This window comes from Thamnophis sirtalis, unplaced genomic scaffold, assembly GCF_051295495.1.
Source record: "Thamnophis sirtalis isolate CommonGarterSnake01/CBP01778 unplaced genomic scaffold, rThaSir2_p1.2 scaffold_7, whole genome shotgun sequence".
Classification (NCBI taxonomy): Eukaryota; Metazoa; Chordata; class Lepidosauria; order Squamata; family Natricidae; genus Thamnophis; species Thamnophis sirtalis.
In genome coordinates, this window is record NW_028261387.1 from 10,338,894 (window position 1) to 10,358,494 (window position 19,601).

A 19,601-nucleotide genomic window follows, 5' to 3' on the forward strand; every position below is an offset into this window, starting at 1 on the left:
ATGCTGAAAGTACGCCTCTTTTCATGAGAATGCCAGTTGAAAGACAGAGATCTGGATAATCAAGAGTGTTTAATTATACTGAGAAATGCAAAGGACTGAAAATCTGGTCCTTCAGATCAAAATCAAAGCATTACTCACCTCAGATGGTTTGCTGATCCTTCTTATTTCCTCAGTCACTCCCTATATTTGTGTGTCTTCTCAACTGTATGTTAGAGAAATGCCCAGGGGTGAAATTCAGCAGGTTCTGACAAGTTCTGGAGAACCGGTAGCGGACATTTTGAGTAGTTCGGAGAACAGGGAAAAAACACCTCTGGTTGGCCCCAGAGTGGGGTGGGAATGGGGAGATTTTACAGTATCCTTCCCCTGGAGTGGGGAGGGAATGGAGATTTTACAGTATCCTTCCCCTGGAGTGGGGAGGGAATGGAGATTTTGCAGTATCCTTCCCCTGGAGTGGGGAGGGAATGGAGATTTTACAGTATCCTTCCCCTGGAGTGGGGAGGGAATGGAGATTTTACAGTATCCTTCCCCTGGAGTGGGGAGGGAATGGATATTTTACAGTATCCTTCCCCTGGAGTGGGGAGGGAATGGAGATTTTACAGTATCCTTCCCCTGGAGTGGGGAGGGAATGTAGATTTTGCAGTATCCTTCCCCTGGAGTGGGAAAGGAATGGAGATTTTGCAGTATCCTTCCCCTGAAGTGGGGAGGGAATGGAGATTTTACAGTATCCTTCCCCTGGAGTGAGGAGGGAATGGAGATTTTACAGTATCCTTCCCCTGGAGTGAGGAGGGAATGGAGATTTTGCAGTATCCTTCCCCTGGAGTAGGGTGGGAATGGAGATTTTACAGTATCCTTCCCCTGGAGTGGGGAGGGAATGGAGATTTTACAGTATCCTTCCCCTGGAGTGGGGAGGGAATGGAGATTTTGCAGTATTCTTCCCCTGGAGTGGGGAGGGAATGGAGATTTTGCAGTATCCTTCCCATGGAGTGGGACAGTTGTGTAAACCCATATCCCTTTCAGCCTTCTCCAACAAATCTGCAGTTTCCAAACCAAGTTCTTTTCTCCTTTAAATCTGCCAACAGCAATTTAGATTCCAATCCATCCAGCTGTGAGTTTGGTCTGGTCACAGTTGCTTGTGTCTGGATATCCTTTTTAGGTTGATCTCAAACTCATGGTGTCACGTTGCCATTGTTTGACATGTCACAACATTTTTTTTCCCCTTCACGGAGCTGGGGTGGGCGTGGCCCGCATGTGACGCATCTGGTTTGACACTCCCGATTGTTATGATTATTTTTATCAAACTTTTTGCCAAATGGGGAAGCGGGGGGGGGGGGAGTACATTGAGATATTTGAGGTGACATCTGGAGTTAGTTAAAATAGGACTATGCAATCAGTGAGAAATCTAGATGTGTCTTGTGTAAATATTGTTAAATCATGATTTCAGCCGGAAGAGATTTCCTATTTGTTTCATTCCATATTAGAGTAAGACTTGTTTAAGTCGATAACTTGTCTGAGAAACATCAGATGGTAGCGATGCTTTGTTTAGAGCTTAATTAGAAATTCAGCCTGAAAACACTTTACAAGAAGAGGCTTGCAAATAAGTTTATAAACATTACTAGCACACATAAAATGAAATTGTACCTGTAACTAAGAGCATCATAATCAGATGCATCAGCAGTTACCACACGGCCCTGGGAAAACATGCAGCTGTTTTATCTTTTGCAAACAGATGCTGTGTTTGCAGCCCCGGATTCTCCAAAGCATTTGGACTTGAATCTGAATGTTGTACAGCCCTAATGATCCTTGATATTATATTTGCAACCTGTCAGCTTGCTCCACGAACCTGAATGACTGATATATAATAGGGCTGGAATGGAGAACCCATGGCATGCGTGCCACAGGTGACACACGGAGCCATTTGTTAGGGCACGCGAGGCGATGCCCTGTCAGCTTGTGTTCAGGCTTTTTTAAAGCCATTTTTCGCCCTCCCCAAGCTCCAGAGGCTTTACAGGAGCCTGGAGAGGGTGAAAAGAGCCTCCCGCACCCCCCCTGAAAAAACCGGCCCTATGGGCAAACTGGAAGTTCGGGAATGGACTTCCGGTTTGCTCGTAGGGTCAGTTTAAGCCTTCCAGAGGCTTCAGGAAGCTTAAGGAGGCTTCCCTGAAGCCTCCCAAGGATTAAAAACGACCCTATGAGCAAACTGGGGTGGGGGAGGCTGTTTACCCCCTCCCCAGGCTCCTATAAAGCCTCTGGAGCCTGGGGGAGGGCGAAAAAAGCATGCAAAAAATGGGAGGGAGCACCTCTCGTGCGTGCATGGGCACTGGGAGGTCGCACGTTGCATTATGGGTGCGGTAAGCCCACGCACGACCCCCCTGTGCATCCCCCCCCCTTATGGCACGCAAGCAAAAAAAGGTTCGCCATCGCTGTAATAGGGTAACATGCATAGTAAGCTATGCTTGGTTATGGTTAGCCCGACAGACAGCAACTAGCAAATTGAGGACAAGGAATAAAAATTCTATTACGAATAAAACAGTCAGCATGTTTTTAGTCTTTGCTTATTTATTGTATTGTGTGTTTATGCACATAGACCTAATTTCAGAGCCATTTAATCTTGTGACCCATCAAATGCGCGCTCGACAAAACTGCGCCCGACAAAACTGCGCCGACAAAACCGCGAGTTCAAAATCACACCCACAAAAGGACGCCGACAAATGCGCACCGACAAAAGCGCGATTAGGGTTAAGGTAAGGGTTAGGGTAAGGGTTAGGGTTATTACGTTGTTTTTGCGTTGTTTGTTGATGGTGCGCTTTTGTTGGCGCTCTTTTGTTGGTATTTTTTGGGGCCCTTCTGTGGGCGCAATTTCGAACTCACGGTTTTCTTGGCACGCTTTTGTCGGTGCGCTTTTGTCGAGCGCGCATTTGTCGGTGAACCATTTAATCCGACAGGAACTAGCACTACAAATATCAGAAAAGGCATAATTCAGTTTGGGTGTAGGTTTATACCTGCAAAGTGTTTTTATCACCAGTTCAGGGGCTTCAGATAGCAACTGCAGGGGAATATTTTTCTGAAATTTCCAAATCCTGCACAGGATTTCAAAGACATGTAACTAGTGACTGCCACAGTTGGCGAGTAGACAAAGTCTTTATAATGTCTCTCTGGACAACAAGAGGAATTGAGATTGCCCACAAGTGCTCCATACAATTGCTCTTCTCGAATAGACTGCAAGATAGCAGTCCACAGTAGGTTGATAGCTCTGGGAGATGCGGGAATAGACATTTTTGCTCAAACTTTAGGGCAGTTTCAAAAGGACACTTGGTTTGCATACTTTTTCTAATCATTTTCAGACTGCTTTTTAGATGAACCTTTGGCTCAGCAGGTTTTACAGCACCTGGTCAGTTTCTTTCAGCCCTTAGCGAAATACCTGATATTTGCCTTTAATTTTAAAGTTATAAGACTTAAATTCATTTTCTTTTGAAATAAATTAATGAAAAGAAAAAATAGGTATGTTGCTATCTCTGATCATTCTCACTGGACCTCTGCTAATTAGGACTAAATGGCAAAGATATGGAAAGAAGAGATAATTGGTTGTATTTTAAGAGAAAGGGATGAATTACTAAAATTGTTTATCTATATATATGGCTGTATGTGTGTGTGTGTATGTTCCAGCATAACTCTGGAATGCTTCGAGCAATTTCAACCAAACTTGGTACACAGATTATTTACTCTCTGGAAACAAATACTGTGGGGGGTAAGACACCTCTAACACCTCTCGGAGTGTGTGTTCTGTTAAGATACAGTCTATTGTGTCTTAAAATGGCTTCTACTGCACAGCGTAGTGGAGTTGCCGTGGTCACAGTACTCCACAAGGGGGCTCTCTCTGGTAAGAGGGAAAATCCAACATTAGAAATTATGTTTGGTCCAGACATTTTCTCCCTATAAATAAATACCCTGGCAACGCCGGGTTGTCAGCTAGTATGTGATGAAAGTGGAAGTCAGTCCTTTATATATGTCTTTAGCATATTCTCATTTCTTTTCTACTTTTCTCTCTCCCGAACTTTTTTCTTTTTATTGTTTTAGCTCATATTAGTTTTTATCATTTTAATTGTAATTTTTAATAAAATTACTATTAAAAAATGAGCCCCCAACCCCTATGGATTACATTGAGATAGATGGCTTGAGACGGGATAGAATGTTACTTCCCGCACTATGAGTTAGCAGGGAAAAGTGCTTTCCAAGTCTTTTACATTCTCCGTGGAACACTGATTTTTAATTAAATGATATACAGAAGATTCTATTATCATAAGAATATAGGAAGAGCTACGCTGCATTCGTTCAAAGGACTATCCAATTCAACAGAGCATTTAGTCAGTTAGCTGTCTGAGTAATAATCCCTTCTTACTGATATAATCTAGTGACTGGGCTTCAGCCCAGTGCTTTGTGTGGGGAAAAAATAGGCTTTGTTACCCTGGAAAAAGGCCGAGATAAATAGTAGGGATCGCTGTATATAAAAGGATAAATGCTTTCTGAAAAGATTGATGTTTTGTAATCACATCAGTGTTGCAGCCCTTTGGTTAATGGGCAAACCCCCGTAAATCTACAGCTATTTTATTTTATTATTTATATGCCACCCATCTCTTCAAGGATTCTAGGCGACTTACGGATAGTAAAAAGATAAATAGAAAAGCAGCTAGAAATTTAAAACTATGTAAAAAGTCAGGAACCAAAGGACAGATGATACAGATATGAGGTCTTCTTACTCCATCAATCGCATCCAGTGGTGAGCATCCATCTCAGGTCCCTAAGTCAGTTGACAAAACAAAAGCTAATACTCTGCCAAAAGGATGGGACCAGTTTTTCAACGCCGGTAGAATGTTTCATACGCAGTGGGTCGGGTTAAGACACTGAGCTTGTTGATCAGAAAGGTTGGCGGTTCAAATCCCTAGTGCCGTATAACAGAGTGAGCTCCAGTTACTTATCTCAGCTTCTGCCAACCTAGCAGTTTGAAAGCACGTAAAAATGCAAGTATAAAAAATAGGGACCAATTTGGTGGGAAAGTAACAGTGTTCCATGCGTCTTCAGCATTTAGTCCTGCTGGCCACATGACCACGGAGACGTCTTTGGACACCGCTGGCTCTTTGGCTTTGAAACGGAGATGAGCACTGCCTCCTAGAGTTGGGAATGACTAGCACATATATGCAAGGGGAATCTTTACCTTTGGAGTGTTTCACAAGGATGAGGCCACCGTGTAAAAGGCTCTTCTGCTTGGCCTGTCCACCAGAATTCCTTAGCAGACAGGGTGCATAACAAGCCTCTTCTTCTGGCGCTGGTAGGGCAGGCTAGTCCCAGGGACTTCTATGGCATGTGCCTACCACCCCAAACTACCTACCTAACAGTTCAAAAGCATGCAAATGCAAGTAGATGAATAGTACTGTGTTGTGGCCCAGCAGGAGCCGTTGGAGCTGCCACCAGACTCCGACCGTGAGGGGCCCTATGAGTCGGCTCTGGAGGATGTGGAGGACCCTGGACAGGGTTCCGACTCCGAGCAGGGCGCAGAGAGGCTGGTTGGCCACTAGGAGGCACCTGAGCCTTGGACCAGTGGGGAGGAGACAAGGGAGAGTGAGCCGGATGTCAGTAGTGGGTTGTTCCTGGATGGTCGGCACCGAAGAGCTAATAGGCGTAAGGAACAGTTGCACAAGTACAGGAGGTAATTGCACTCAGCTGGTGGTCATTAGGCTCCTCTCCAGACTATAAAAAGACTGTGCACACGCCCCTCTTGCAGAAGTCAACGCATTGACTAAAAGCTGGAGAACTTCTGTAACTAGCTTGGCAGGCTGGATTGCTGCCAAGGCTAGTCTGAGTTGCTGCCAAGGTCCTTATCTGTTTGTTGTGCTTGGCTTTCAGCCATCGAGGTTTTGGTTTCTTGCTATTAAAGTACATTCCAGTTAAGCTTGTCTCGGCATTCGTTACTGGTCGGAGGAGGGGTCAGAACAGTACGGCATATAAGAAAGTGGGAAGGTTACAGCGTTCCATGTTTTGCCACATGGTGTGATGTCATGCCAGTCACATGACCACGGAAACATCTTCCAGGAGCCCTAATTCTAGTCATCTTTGGCTTAAGGAATAGAGATGAGCACTCCCCCCCTAAAGTCGGTCATGACTAGCAAGATAAAACCTGTGGGAACACTTTTACCCCTAAAACAGTGGTGGGATTCACATAAGTTGACCACCAGTTCACAAATGTGAGCACACGCACACACCTTCCACACAGGTGTGCTGATTTTGATCGTGCACGTGTCCGCGCAGCATCAAAAACCAGGCTACATAAGACGTTTTAGACCTGGGGTGGGTGCTCTGAACTGGCTGAATATCATCTCTGCCCTAAGCTCCCTAGCTCTTATAAAGCGTCATGGACACTGGAGATCCAGAAAATTGGATTCATTTCCTAAACTGTAATGAAAATATCCATGCTTGAGAATGTTGTGTGAACAAAATCATAGCAATAACTTTGATCCTCTAGCATGCTGAAAAGATTAGATAAGCAAGATTGGTTCCTAACATAGGCATTCATATGAAGGAATGAGCTATCACATATGCATTTTATACGTCACTCCAAGACCTTTAATTACTGTAGAGTTATCATGCATTGAACTGCCAAGTATTGAGAATGCATACAGTTCAAATACAATGCTATGTTGGCATTGTGAAACATTTCTCACACATACTGCACCAAGTATCTCTGTCCAAAAAAAAGGGGGGGAAAACAATAGTGAGAATTTTGAATGGGAAGAAAAAGATGAATGCACAAATACAACTGCTTGACAATCAAAAGAGTGTACTGTTCGTAAAATGGAGCGGCTGATACGATTTGAGTTTGTTACACATATCTGTGAGAAGAAAAGATGAGGGGTTATGAGTCATTCTACACCTATATTTAATTCATTGTCTTAGTGGACAGTTCATTAGTAATGATATTATCATGCTTGAACAGATGTTCTTCCAGAGAAAGCAAAAAGCAGTTTAAGGCTACATAAGATGTGGGGTTTTTTTGGTGTTCATGTCGGAAGCACCAAGGCACTTCCAGGTTGAAAGAATTAACCGATGACATCACTGTTGCCTAGGAATGCCTGGTTTCACATCCCCATTAATATACCTCGGGAAATGGTACCTGTTGTGGCCCAACAGGAGCCGTTGGAGCTGCCACCAGACTCCGACAGCGAGGGGCCCTATGAGTCGGCTCTGGAGGATGTGGAGGACCCTGGATAGGGTTCTGACTCCAAGCAGGGCTCAGACAGGCTGGTTGGCCACCAGGAGGCACCTGAGCCTTGGACCAGTGGGGAGGAGACAAGGCAGAGTGAGCCAGAAGCCAGTAGTGAGTTGTTCCTGGATGCCTGGCACCGAAGAGCTAATAGGTGTCAGGAACAATTGCGCAGTTACAGGAGGTAATTGCACTCAGCTGGTGGTCATTAGGCTCTTCTCCAGACTATAAAAAGACTCCTTGTGCACACGCCCTTCTTGCAGAAGTCAACGCAGGAACGAATGTCGGAGAACATTGTTATGAGCTTGGCAGGCTGGATTGCTGCCAAACCTTATCTGTGTTTATTGCTGCCCGAGCTTGTCTTTGCCAGTTTGCTGCCAAGGACCTGTCTGTCTGTTAATTAAATGCCGTAACTTATCTTTGGCTCGGAGTGTGTGTTGGTGTGGGACGAGGGGGGGTCAGAACAAGTACCTATCTACCTACTTCTGATTACTCGCTTTCCAATTGCTAGATCAGCAGGAGCAAGAGCAGTGATGGCTAAGCTTTTTGTCGTTGCTTGCCAAAAGTCTGCGTACGTGTGGCAGCACGCGCGCACATGCCCACATCCATAATACAATGCACGCACAACATCCCCCTGCACATGCACGTGCAACGCTCCTGCACTTCCCCACCTCCGCTCCCTGGCACATGCACACGACACACACACACCGAACCCTGTTTTAGGCCTCCCTGAAGCCTCCTAGGACCAAGTGCAAGGGAGACCCGAAAATCAGCTGGCCTGCAGGAGGTTATTAAGCCAGGATATTAAGTCAACTGTGATCCCTTGGCTCACATCTAAGATTAGTCCCAATGCCTCAGCAGAACTACCTCAAAAGATACAGTAAAAAGGAGATGATCAGATGTGTTAAATGCAATAGGCCAAGAGTTGTCCTGTGGGGCTGTCCGAGAGATGATGAAGTGTCGGTGTTGTGTTCTATCGGACGCGGCCAGCAGATGGTGCTGTGTGAAGCGCCTCTGATTGGCCAAGACGCACCTGCCAGCCGGCGGGAAAAATGCAGACTTCCCATTGGTTCCCCGTCTGACAGCTACAAGTATAAATAGCTGTCAGACGGGGTTTGCTTGCCTTTTGCCTGTCACAAGTTCTGTTAATAAACGGTTGCTGTTACTGTTCCTGCTGTCTCCTCAGTTATTGTTCCTCAAGACTTAAAAGTTACCCCTTCCCCGGCCTACACAATCAGCTATGACAATCAGGCCACACACACACACAAGGGCAAACAAAATCCTAAATGGGATTGAGTTTGACCCCCCTGGCCTAAATCATGTGTCTTAGGGTATCCAAGCAATGCTGAAGTTTGCAGTATCAGAATCAATGTAGAAGGTTTTCTTATCCATTACTGAAAAAAAGGCAGCCTAAATTTTATGCTGTAATCTTGGGCATAAGAAAAACCAGTTTTCTACCGGAGCCCATTCAATTGCTTGTAAATTCTAGTTCTGTTTATAAAGATGTTATATGTTAATTTACTACTATTGTTAGAATAGTTGCCTGATTGTATGCACCCTGACCTTCAGTGCAGTGCAGGGGTGGGTTTCTCGCCCCGTTCCAACCGGTTCGGTTGGAACGAGGCCGGCGGTGTCCTCGCGCATGCGCGCGGCGCGCACATGCGTACTAGCGTCTGTGCGATGCTCCAGCTGCTCCTGGAGGATCGCGCAGGCGCTGTATGCGTCCTGCGCATGCGTGGAAGCGCAGAATTCGGCAAAACCGGGTAAGGAGCGGACGTGGGGGGGGGGCCTTCGCCGTTCCCGGAAGTTACTTACTTCCGGGTTCGGCGACCAACCGGATCGCGGGGACCGCCGCGAACCAGTTGAAACCCACCCCTGGTGCAGTGTTTCTCAACCTTGGCAAGTTTAAGCATCTCCCAGTCAGCTGGCTGGCTGAGGAATTCTGGGAGTTGAAGTCCACACAGCTTAAACTTGCCAAGGTTGAACACCGCTTTAATGAATTAGCTATGCCTATTGGATCTTGGTCAAGCAGATGATTAATTCCACAAGTTATACTCAGATGTCTGAGAATTAAGCTAGTTGGAGCAGTATACCTGAGAGAAAGGGGTGCTTAAGCAGTAGCCTCATATTCACTTTGGCAAGAAATAAAATTCCTTCAATTTCTGCTTTATATAGGCAATGAAGCCCTTAAAAGATGAAGAAACTCTTGTGTTTTTTTTAATTAAGATAAAATAACGTTGCTGCTCTTCTAGTTTTTTAAGTTGCATGTCAGCATTTTCAAAATTTATGACGGGATCTCTGGCCAGGAATCTGTCGTAAACTGCCTGTTCTGCTTTATGAGTTTAAATATTTATGTTGAAGTGTTATTATATTTATAGCAGAACCTTGACATCCTTTTTCTCTTTTAAAAATCGTCTTAGAAATCTCTTAACATTTTATGGCTTAAATAAAATTAATAAGGCCACCAGTTTGTCTGGTAAGATGTGTTTGTAATCTGCTATTCAGCTAGATGAGTCATGCCCATCACTTCCCTAAAAATCTTTCTGGCTGGCAAGAGTTTTGTACTCAACTTCCTAATTACAACAACTGTTCAGGTAATTGGCTGAAATAATAAGACATCATAGGAGATTTCCTTTAGGCAGAGTGGCCTTTGTGCCATCTCATTTCATTCAGAAATCCCAATAGCGGTGGGCATCCTTTGTGAGGAAAAAAAATCTTAAGACTTCCAAATACAAAATTATTGTTGTTTTTTGTTCATAGAAAAGTGTGACGCACATAGTTTAAGTGCATCAAATTAATAAATGAATGAGTAAGAATAGTAGTATTTTTGCACAACAGCAAAAACTAAACCGTGGATAAGCTGAAACAGCCATTAGTTTTGGTATGGTCCTTGGTTAACAACAATCATAGGGACTGGGAACTCTGTCACCAAGCAATGAAATCATAAAGTGCAACACCATGTGATCATACCAGCTTACTATGGCAGTTGTAATTACTACAAACTAAAAAATAGAAAGTGCAGAAAAGAAAAAGGGGAAAAAAATAAGAATATAATAAAGAAAAAAGAAAAATATATAAAGAAATGACTTCCCCCATCATCACACATATAAATTATTTTAGTAATGTTTATCATCTTTTAAAATACGACAAAAGATATTCTTCTCCTGTTCTGTCCCAAGACTCCAATATATACTGACGCAGACTTGGCTGTCTGCCACAACTAAGGAAGGAGATAAGCAACCCCTTGGCTAGGAGCCCAGAAAATTATCTCTATGAAACAAGGCTTGAACTCACGAAATTCTCCCAATCTTTCACTACGCCTGTATTAGTAAACTGTTGTTTCTTGCAAAATTCCCCTTCCGTTGCCCCACCTATAAGCTCTCTAGGAGGCGCCAATTAGTAGCCACCTGTTCCTATTTCCTTCTGTGAGCCTTTTTCCAAAGCTGCTCCCTCCTCCTCTCAGCCCTACGCATACGTACATCAGGGACAGCCTCCCTCTGTTCTTCCTCACTACTCCCTGACTCAGACGCCACCTGGTGGCCAACAAGCCTCTCTAGTCTAGTCCAGTGTTTTTCAACCTTTTTTGTGCAAAGGCACACTTTTTTCATGAAAAAAATCACAAGGCACACCACCATTAGAAAATGTTTTAAAAATTTAACTCTGTGCCTATATTGACTATATATAAAGTGTTTTTCCCATGGCACACCTTACACTATGTCACGGCACACTAGTGTGCCGCGGCACAGTGGTTGAAAAACACTGCTCTAGTCCCTGCTCTGACTTCGAACACCCCCCAGACTCTTCCTCAGCCTCCAGGGCAGTGCCATTGTGTTCATAGCTGTCAGATCCCAGCAACGGCTCAGCCGGCCACTGTTGGGCCACAACGTTCTCCAATATCTCATCTCTTACCTATGATCAAGCCTCATTGTTTCAGTCTTTATCAGCAGAAGTCCATTAAAGGTTACTAGAAATAATAACATGCCTATTTTAACCTTGATGAAAATAATCCTGCTTTATATTTCTTCCTTTTATTTTTTAACAATCTTGATCTTTAGTCTTTTAAATAAAGGAACGTGATTTCTTTTCACTTTTTCTTTGTCTTTTGTCACAAAATTCTCCGAAGCTTTAACAAGCGTCTATTGTAAATCCAATATAGGAAAAATTATGCAGGTTTGTTATTTGATTTGTTATTTGTATATCCCTTTTAAAGAGATCAGCCAGTTTATTTTGTAGATCTACTGTAGCCTCTTTCCATATCATTCTTGTAACCTGTCATTTTTAAATTTACTTTCAGAGCAGTTTCAATCTTCTCTGGTAAAAAGTGTTCCTCTTCCACAGCTTCTTTTAAACACTATCTATCTATAATGACAGACACTTTTAAAATTAATGTCTGGGTCCGTTGTTCAAAAATAACTTTCAGTAAAATGTTTTGCTCAGTTCTATATTAGAAGGTCAAATTTAAGTGTTCGCCTTTAATTGTAATATTTAGTTCCTTCTGGTTCCCTCTGGTGTTCAGCCTTCAAAGTCGCATCCTACCAGATTTTTTTTATTAAGCTAATTTTTAAAAAAAACATTTTCCCATGAGAAGTGTTTCTATAATTAATTCCAAATTCTTATTCCAAACCCGTCTCGATCCTTAGTCCATTTGTAACTTTCCAATATCAAAAGTCTAATCACCCTTTTTGCTGTTAGTTTCAAAAGAAAAAGAATTTAAGTCCTGAAACTTGTATTTAACATTTTGTTTGCTAAGGACTAAAGGCAAATCACCAGGTGCTATAAAAACCTGTTGAGCCGAAGGAAGGAAGGAGAGAAGGAGGGAAGGGAGAAGGAGGGAGGGAAGGAAGGAGGGAAGGAAGGAGAGCAGGAGAGAAGAAACGAGGGAAAGAAAGAGGGAGGGAGGGAAGAAGAAGTAGGACCATTGTAAGATAAGATGGATCTATGGGATGGTAAGAAAGCAATCTTCAAGTATATTGTCAACTGTAGGGAAAAATTGTTATAAATACATATTATTAATAACAGTTATGAGATCATATAATTGTGAATGTATATATGAAATTGATAAAATAAAAGTTTAAAAAAAAACCTGTTGAGCCAAATATTCCTATTAGCTGAAAACAAACAATTTATGAAAGTGTTTACAAAAAAGTATGTTAAATGTCCTTAAAGGCACCAAACATGGTTTGAGCGAGAGGACTATTCCCTCATCTCCCAGTTCTCTAAACCCATCAGAAACCACTGTCTTGTGGTCTCCGTGCAAGAAGCAACTGTATGGAGCATTTGTGGGTGATTTCAAGTCATCTTCTTGTCCAGAGTGGAATTATGAAGAGCCAATTTACTCACAGTAGCAGTAGATAGCAATAGCAGTAGACTTATATACCGCTTCATAGGCCTTTCAGGCCTCTCTAAGCGGTTTACAGAGAGTCAGCATATTGCCCCCAACAATCTGGGTCCTCATTTTACCCACCTCGGAAGGATGGAAGGCTGAGTCAACCCTGAGCCGGTGAGATTTGAACCGCTGAACTGCTGATCTAGCAGTAGCCTGCAGTGCTGCATTTAACCACTGCGCCACCTTGGCTCTTACTGTGGTTGTCCGCTCCATTTTTAGTGGATGCATCTTCTCAATTTTTTAAACTTATATTCATTTATGTAACCAAACATGTGTTTGGGAATTCAGATTCTTCTGTAACATATTTTGTTATTTAAGCTAAGTGCTCTGCTCCAATTGACAAGATACATAATTAGCCACGTGAACATAAAAGTAGGTCTCTGCGCCTTGGGCTCAAGGCTTTGCTTCTGGAGAACATCAGCTGTGGAATTGCCATTCCTTCCGAGACTAGCAGCTCTGAAATTCATTCTTTTCCAGTTACTTAGCATGAAAAATGAGTTGAGGACAATAGCACTAAGAGTTTTATACTGCTCCACAATGTTTTATAACACTCCCTGAGCAGTTTACAACATTAGCATATTGTCTCCAACAATCTGGGTACCTATTTTACCGACCTCAGAAGGATGGAAGGCTAAGTCAACCTTCAGCTAGTCCAGATCGAACTCCCGACAATGGGCAGAGTTAGCCTGCAACACTGCATTCTAACCACTCTGCCACCATGGCTCTTGATCCTAAGAAAGAGCCATTTGTGCAAACTAACTGGAAAGAAGAACATGATACAGGAATTCCTAATTTATGCATCTAGCAATAGCACTTCGACTTATATACCGCTTCATAATGCTATACAGCCCTCTCTAAGCAGTTTACAGAATCAGCATATTGCCTTCAACAATCTGGATCCTCATTTTAAGGACTTCAGAAGGATGGAAAGCTGAGTCAACCTTGAGCCGGTCAGCAGAATTAGCCTGCAATACTGCATTCTAACCACTGTGCCACCATGGCTCTTATATGATGGGATATGTAATTTGCCATCAATTACTCATGAATTTTTTACGGGCTTCCAGCAGGTGATAACTACCCGAAAATATAAAGGCAGAAACTACCCATTGCATTGAAGTATTATCTCAACTTATAGGAATGATGGCATCGGTTTCAGCAATGGCAGGTTAAGCCTGCAAAACATTTTGGTACTGAAGTCAGCTGTGTGTACATTACATTGGCAACTATGATAATTATGCCTTAATCCTATCTGGAGCATTAGTGAGGATCATGAAGTATTTAAGAGTGTGAAGTAATTTCTTTGCCAGCATAGTAAATATTAGATCTCTGAGCTGAGAGCAATCAAACATTCCCTTGGCTCACAGTAGTTGTGCTGAGAGCAATAATATGTTATCTTGACTTGCTCTATATGAGACTATCACAGCCCTCAGGAGAATTATGGCTGTCTTAGAATTTCCCAGTTCAGTGGTCTTATTTTTTTTACAAGTAGATACCAAATTAAAGCAATAATCATAGTACACTTACAAAAAACTTGTTAGTTAATCTGGAATAGTTTACTACCTTATTTGTGCAGGTTAATTACTTCTTAAAACAGTGCTTCCCAAAGTTTTTCCTTCATTATCCAAAATCGATTATCAAAAAGCCCTGTTTATCGCTTATCAGAAAATTCTTCTTTAAATATCCCTCTTGTGATTGGATAATGAGTTTGGGTGTCGTTACCCAAAGAAAAATCTCTTTTATCCAGTTCTGGATAATTTGCTCAAGTTTGAGAAGCACTGCCTTTAAAGCATAACTTCAGTACTTAATATCATACTCAGCAGGAGGGTTCCGAGACCCTTCTGTTCTTGTGGGAATGAGATCTGGAGTTAGAGAAATGAGTTAGCCATTCTGGGTTACTCAAAAGTATTCCCATGCACCTCAGATTATCCAAGATCCCATGCCCTCTATCATCCGACGTAGGAAATTGTAAATGTGCCTTTTGGTTTTCATCCAAAAAGAAGAAGGAATTGCCAAAAATATTAGGACACTGGGAGCAGTGGTGGGCTGCTGCCGGTTTGGTCAAACCGGTATTTCCGATCAACGGCTGGACTTACTCACCCATCCTAGCACTATCACATCCTATATAGTTGCCTTTTTTTCGATGCCACATGCTCACATTTTCGGTTTTGGGAGAACCGGTTGTTACAGTATTTCATCCTCCCACTTCTAGCTGGGAGGATGAAATGGGCCAAAGTTCAGAGAAATCAGAAATCAGAGTACTCCCATTTTGCTTTACACAAGATTGGGATAAAACTTATAGGAACGTCTTCTGACCCCCTCCTCTCTCCAGTAATGAATGCCGAGACAAACTTAACTGGAATGTACTGTAATAGCAAGAAACCAAAACCTTGGTGACTGAAAGCCAAGCATAAGAAACAGATAAGGACCTTGGCAGCAACTCAGACAAACCTTGGCAGCAATCCAGCCTTCCAAGCTAGTTACAAAAGCTCTCCAACTTTTGGTCAATGCGTTGACTTCTGCAAGAGGGGCGTGTGCACAAGCAGTCTTTTTATAGTCTGGAGAGGAGCCTAATGACCACCAGCTGAGTGCAATTACCTCCTGTACTTGCACAACTGTTCCTGATGCCTATTAGCTCTTCGATGCCGGGCATCCAGGAACAACTTACTACTGGTGTCCGGATCACTCTCCCTTGTCTCCTCCACACTGGTCCAAGGCTCAGGCGCCTCCTGGTGGCCAACCAGCCTCTCTGCGTCCTGCTCAGAGTCGGAACCCTGTCCAGGGTCCTCCACATCCTCCAGAGCAGATTCAGAGGGCCCCTCGCTGTCGGAGTCTGGTGACAGCTCCAACGGCTCCTGTGTAAGGTGTTAACAAGAACATGAAGCTTCCCAAATTGCGCAGAAGACAGCTCTGAGGTTTTTCCATACAAAATGTTTGCTGTCATTTGAGAAATGTATACATCATAAAATTCTGCTTCATTGTCCAATCGATGAGGAGAAGCAGCTTGAGGCTGGTTTATAGAATTCTTCAAAGTTCAAAGCTTCAAAGTTAATGTTTTGTTCTTTTTCTTTTTCTTTTACAGTGCCTTGCCACCTGGGAGTCCTTCTTGGCCTCTCAAACTGCATCAGACATTACCTTGGAAGAAGAATCTGAAGATCAGTCTTGATTGAGGCATCCTCCTCTGAATTGTTCCTCACCAAAGAATTACTTTATATTTGAGATGAAATTCATTTATTGTGTAGAGATATTAAGATTCGAGAGTGGGGAGAGTAAGCTTACTGAAATGTCTGGTATTCTATTATCCCGGAGTTTCTTTGAATCATGGTTTGTGTATGTGTTTTTGGTAGGCGGTGGGGAGGGGAGAGGCCCAGTTCAGATGTAACAGTAACATCATTTAATACTGTGGGGACAAGTTTAGGGTTCACCAACAAATGCACGCTCGACAAAAGCGCGCCGACAAAAGCGCAGTGAGAAAACCGCAAGTTTGAAATCGCGCTGACGAATGAGCACAGAAGCGCCGACACCAGCGCGCCGACAAAAGCGCGCCTTCAACAAACAAGTAATAACAACCTAGTAACCCTAAACCGAACCCTAAGCCTAACCCTAAACCTAACCCTGAGCCTAACCCTTACCTTAACTTAAATTGCGCTTTTGTGGGCGCGGTTTTGTCAGCGCGTTGTTGTGGGCGCATTTATGACGTTGCCGTTTTCTCACCACGGTTTCGTCGGCGCGCTTTTGTCGTGCGCGCATTTGTCGGGTCACGCAAGTTTAGAACTTCAATTCATGCACCCCTGCCTTTAATTACATTAGAAATTTTCCCTTCAGGTCTACAATGATTATAGCTTAATACTAAATCCGAACCAACAACTTGCGAAACAAGTCATTTCTGAGACAGTGAGTTTCAATGAATTTAGTTTTACTTAGGTCTACTCAAAATAAACTCAGAGAAAGCAATGAGAGGGAGGCATTATATTCTTTCTTGTAACATTAAACTGTGATAGTAACACCTTACGACTATGATTTAGCACTAAACTATGGTTTGTAACACTTTCTTATAAGGCTTAACAATGGTTACATACAAACGGGGGCCACTGAGGTGTGAATATATGATTGCCAGAATTTTTCTGGAGATTTTTTTTTTTTAAATAACTGTGCAATTTGAATATAAAATATTTTAAATATGCATTTTAATAATAAAAAAGTTGAATAGGAATCTCTTCATTTTCTCTTTATGATTATAGCTAAGCTCTAACCTGGCCGTTATTCTAAAGTTTCACAATAATGTTCAAATGAACATTACATTTTTAATGCATTATAGTGACAATGAAATATTCACCCGCTGGAAAGAATATGGAAACTGTGAAATGCAATTTCTACCCCAATTAGTCTGACACCAGAAAATGCATTTCTTAAAGTAGTAAAAAAAAAAAAAAGGCTTCCTGAGGGATGTTTATTTAAAGAGCCATTTTTTTTTATTTTGTCATGGAAACAGAGTTGTCCTTTTCAAAGGAATACCTTGTTCGCCTTTTAAAAGATATTAGCTTATATATTTTTAACAATTTTTTTTAACAATAATAGCACTAGCAATAGCAGTTAGACTTATATACCGCTTCATAGGGCTTTCAGCCCTCTCTAAGCGGTTTACAGAGTCAGCACATCGCCCCCACAGTCTGGGTCCTCATTTCACCCACCTCGGAAGGATGGAAGGCTGAGTCAACCTTGAGCCGGTGAGATTTGAACCGCCAAACTGCAGATAACAGTCAGCTGAAATGGCCTGCAGTACTGCACTCTAACCACTGCGCCACCTCGGCTCTTAAGTGGTAGTTTTCATTGATTCAGTAGTAACTGAACTAGTATTGGGTTGAAAATACATACACGGATAATTTAGCAGTATAAATAGTTGCTTATGTTTAGTAAATTACCCATCTGTCACTGCACTAACAGAGAAGGACAATCAGTAGTGGAAGATCTGCCAGATCCAAAATGAATGAAAAAAGGAACCTTTTTCATTTTCCCTGTCCTCTCTATAATTTCCCATACTTCCATGTTTTATTCAAGTAATTCCATTCACTCTAATGCAGTGGTTCCCAAACTTGGCAACTTTAAGACTTGTGGACTTCAACTCCCAGAATTCTCCAGCTCTGCTGGCTGAAGAATTCTGGGAGTTGAAGTCCACAAGTCTTAAAAGTTGCCAAGTTTGGGAACCACTGCTCTAATGGAAGAAAAATAATCTTTACTTCCTCCAGGTTTGTTATAGGTTTGCCACCTGCTATGGCATACTGAGAGAATGGGAATACTTTGACGGATCCAAAGCCTTTTTAAAATTTATTTTATTTATTTATTCAATTTATACGGCACCCACCTCATCTAGAGGTGACTACTCCCGATTCTATTTCAACTTGCACACAAAAAAAGACCATCCACCCTGCCCCCAAATTTTGTTTTTACAGTATTGTTAGGTTATTGACATTTCCAGAGTAGCCACAAAAATCGGTTATTTTTCAGATCAGGTGACTTCCTTGAGGGTAGATCTCTCTCATCCTGTGGGTCCTGGAAGTCCTCCAAAGGAACATAAGATATTCATTCATTCCGAAAGTAATTTAATCTTTTAACAACCTTATGAATAACCTCAACTTTTCAATGGATATTTGATAACCTTGGAAAGTCTCCTACACTTAAAACTCCTTGAAGCCAAATGCTGAAGCAAGATTGGAGAACTTGCTGTCCTCTAACAATGGCTAAAATATATTTTAGGATTAGGATTAGGATTTATTTCATTTATATGCCGCCCTTTTCCCCAAAGGGGACTCAGGGCGGCTCACAACTCAGTCAAGGGAAAGGAGGTACAAACAGGGGATAACAAAGACAAACAAACAATACACAATTTAAAAACACAACAACCATACCATTCGAGAAGGGGGGGGGCAGAAGCTCTTTAGCCCCAGGCCTGCTGGAATAGCCAGGTTTTAAGGGCTTTGCGGAAGGCCTGGAAGGTGGTGAGGGTTCGAATCTCCACGGGGAGTTCGTTCCAGAGGGTCGGAGTGAATGGGATTACATGAATATCAACTAGAGGAGCTAAAGCAGTGATGGCAAACCTTTTTGTAAATGCCTGCCAAAATTGTGCATGCATGTGCAATACCGCGCGTGCATGTCCCACACCCACAATGCAATGCGCCCTGCCCAGCTGCGCATGGACGTGTGACAGACACACACACACCGTGCATGCACTTCCGAACTTCCGGTTGTCCCGTTGAGCCCGTATTTTGCCCTCCCCAGCTCCAGTGGCTTTCCTGAAGCCTGGGGAGGGCGAAAATGGCCTCCCACAACCCTGCTGATAGGCTGAGAATGAGCCGGGCAGCGCGTGCATGCGCACCAGAGCTGACGCCTCGTGTGCACGGCAGATTGGCTCTGCGTACCACCTGTGGCACACGTGCCATAGATTCACTATCACGGAGCTAAGGGATGCTGTTGTAATTCAGCAACAGCTAAAGGGCCGCATATCTCCAAAGACTTGTGAAAGCCAGACCAATATATTTCTTCGACCTTTTTTCTGCATTTTTCTAATTCACAGTTTTTCTTCCATTATTCAATCAAGCCATTAATCTAAAAAAAATTTTTAAATGTCATTAGTCGCCCATAAAGATAAACCTCTGTCCATTCTTTAACCTCCTTTGTCCTAATATTTCTGAATAACTACCCGTAATAGTCATAAACGTAAGATAAACCATGGGAAAGAGGAAAAAAAGACTGCACACATTACTGTCTGTCTTATGTCAACCTGCTTGTGGTTCATTAACCATGTTGGAGATTTGACTCTTATGTAAAGCTTGGCTCTTCCTTGGAACCCAAGTAGTCACCATTTAGGTTTAGTCGAAGTCAGAATTAAACTTATGTCAGTCCTTGGTTTTAAATTCTGGCTCCTGCATATCAGGGGTGGGTTTCTCGCCCCGTTCCAACCGGTTCGGT

At 42.8% G+C, this 19,601-nt stretch overlaps 1 protein-coding gene across 1 annotated transcript in view; it reads left to right on the forward strand.

The window, feature by feature from the left end:
* SNX7 (sorting nexin 7) overlaps positions 1 to 16,856 on the forward strand; it is a 71,907-nt gene extending 55,051 nt beyond the window's left edge. Inside the window, exon 9 of the mRNA XM_087719295.1 lies at positions 15,718 to 16,856. Coding sequence (XP_087575421.1) covers positions 15,718 to 15,801 — 84 coding nt within the window. The 3' untranslated portion in view covers positions 15,802 to 16,856. The remainder of the gene's footprint in view (positions 1 to 15,717) is intronic.
* Positions 16,857 to 19,601: the final 2,745 nt, after the last annotated feature.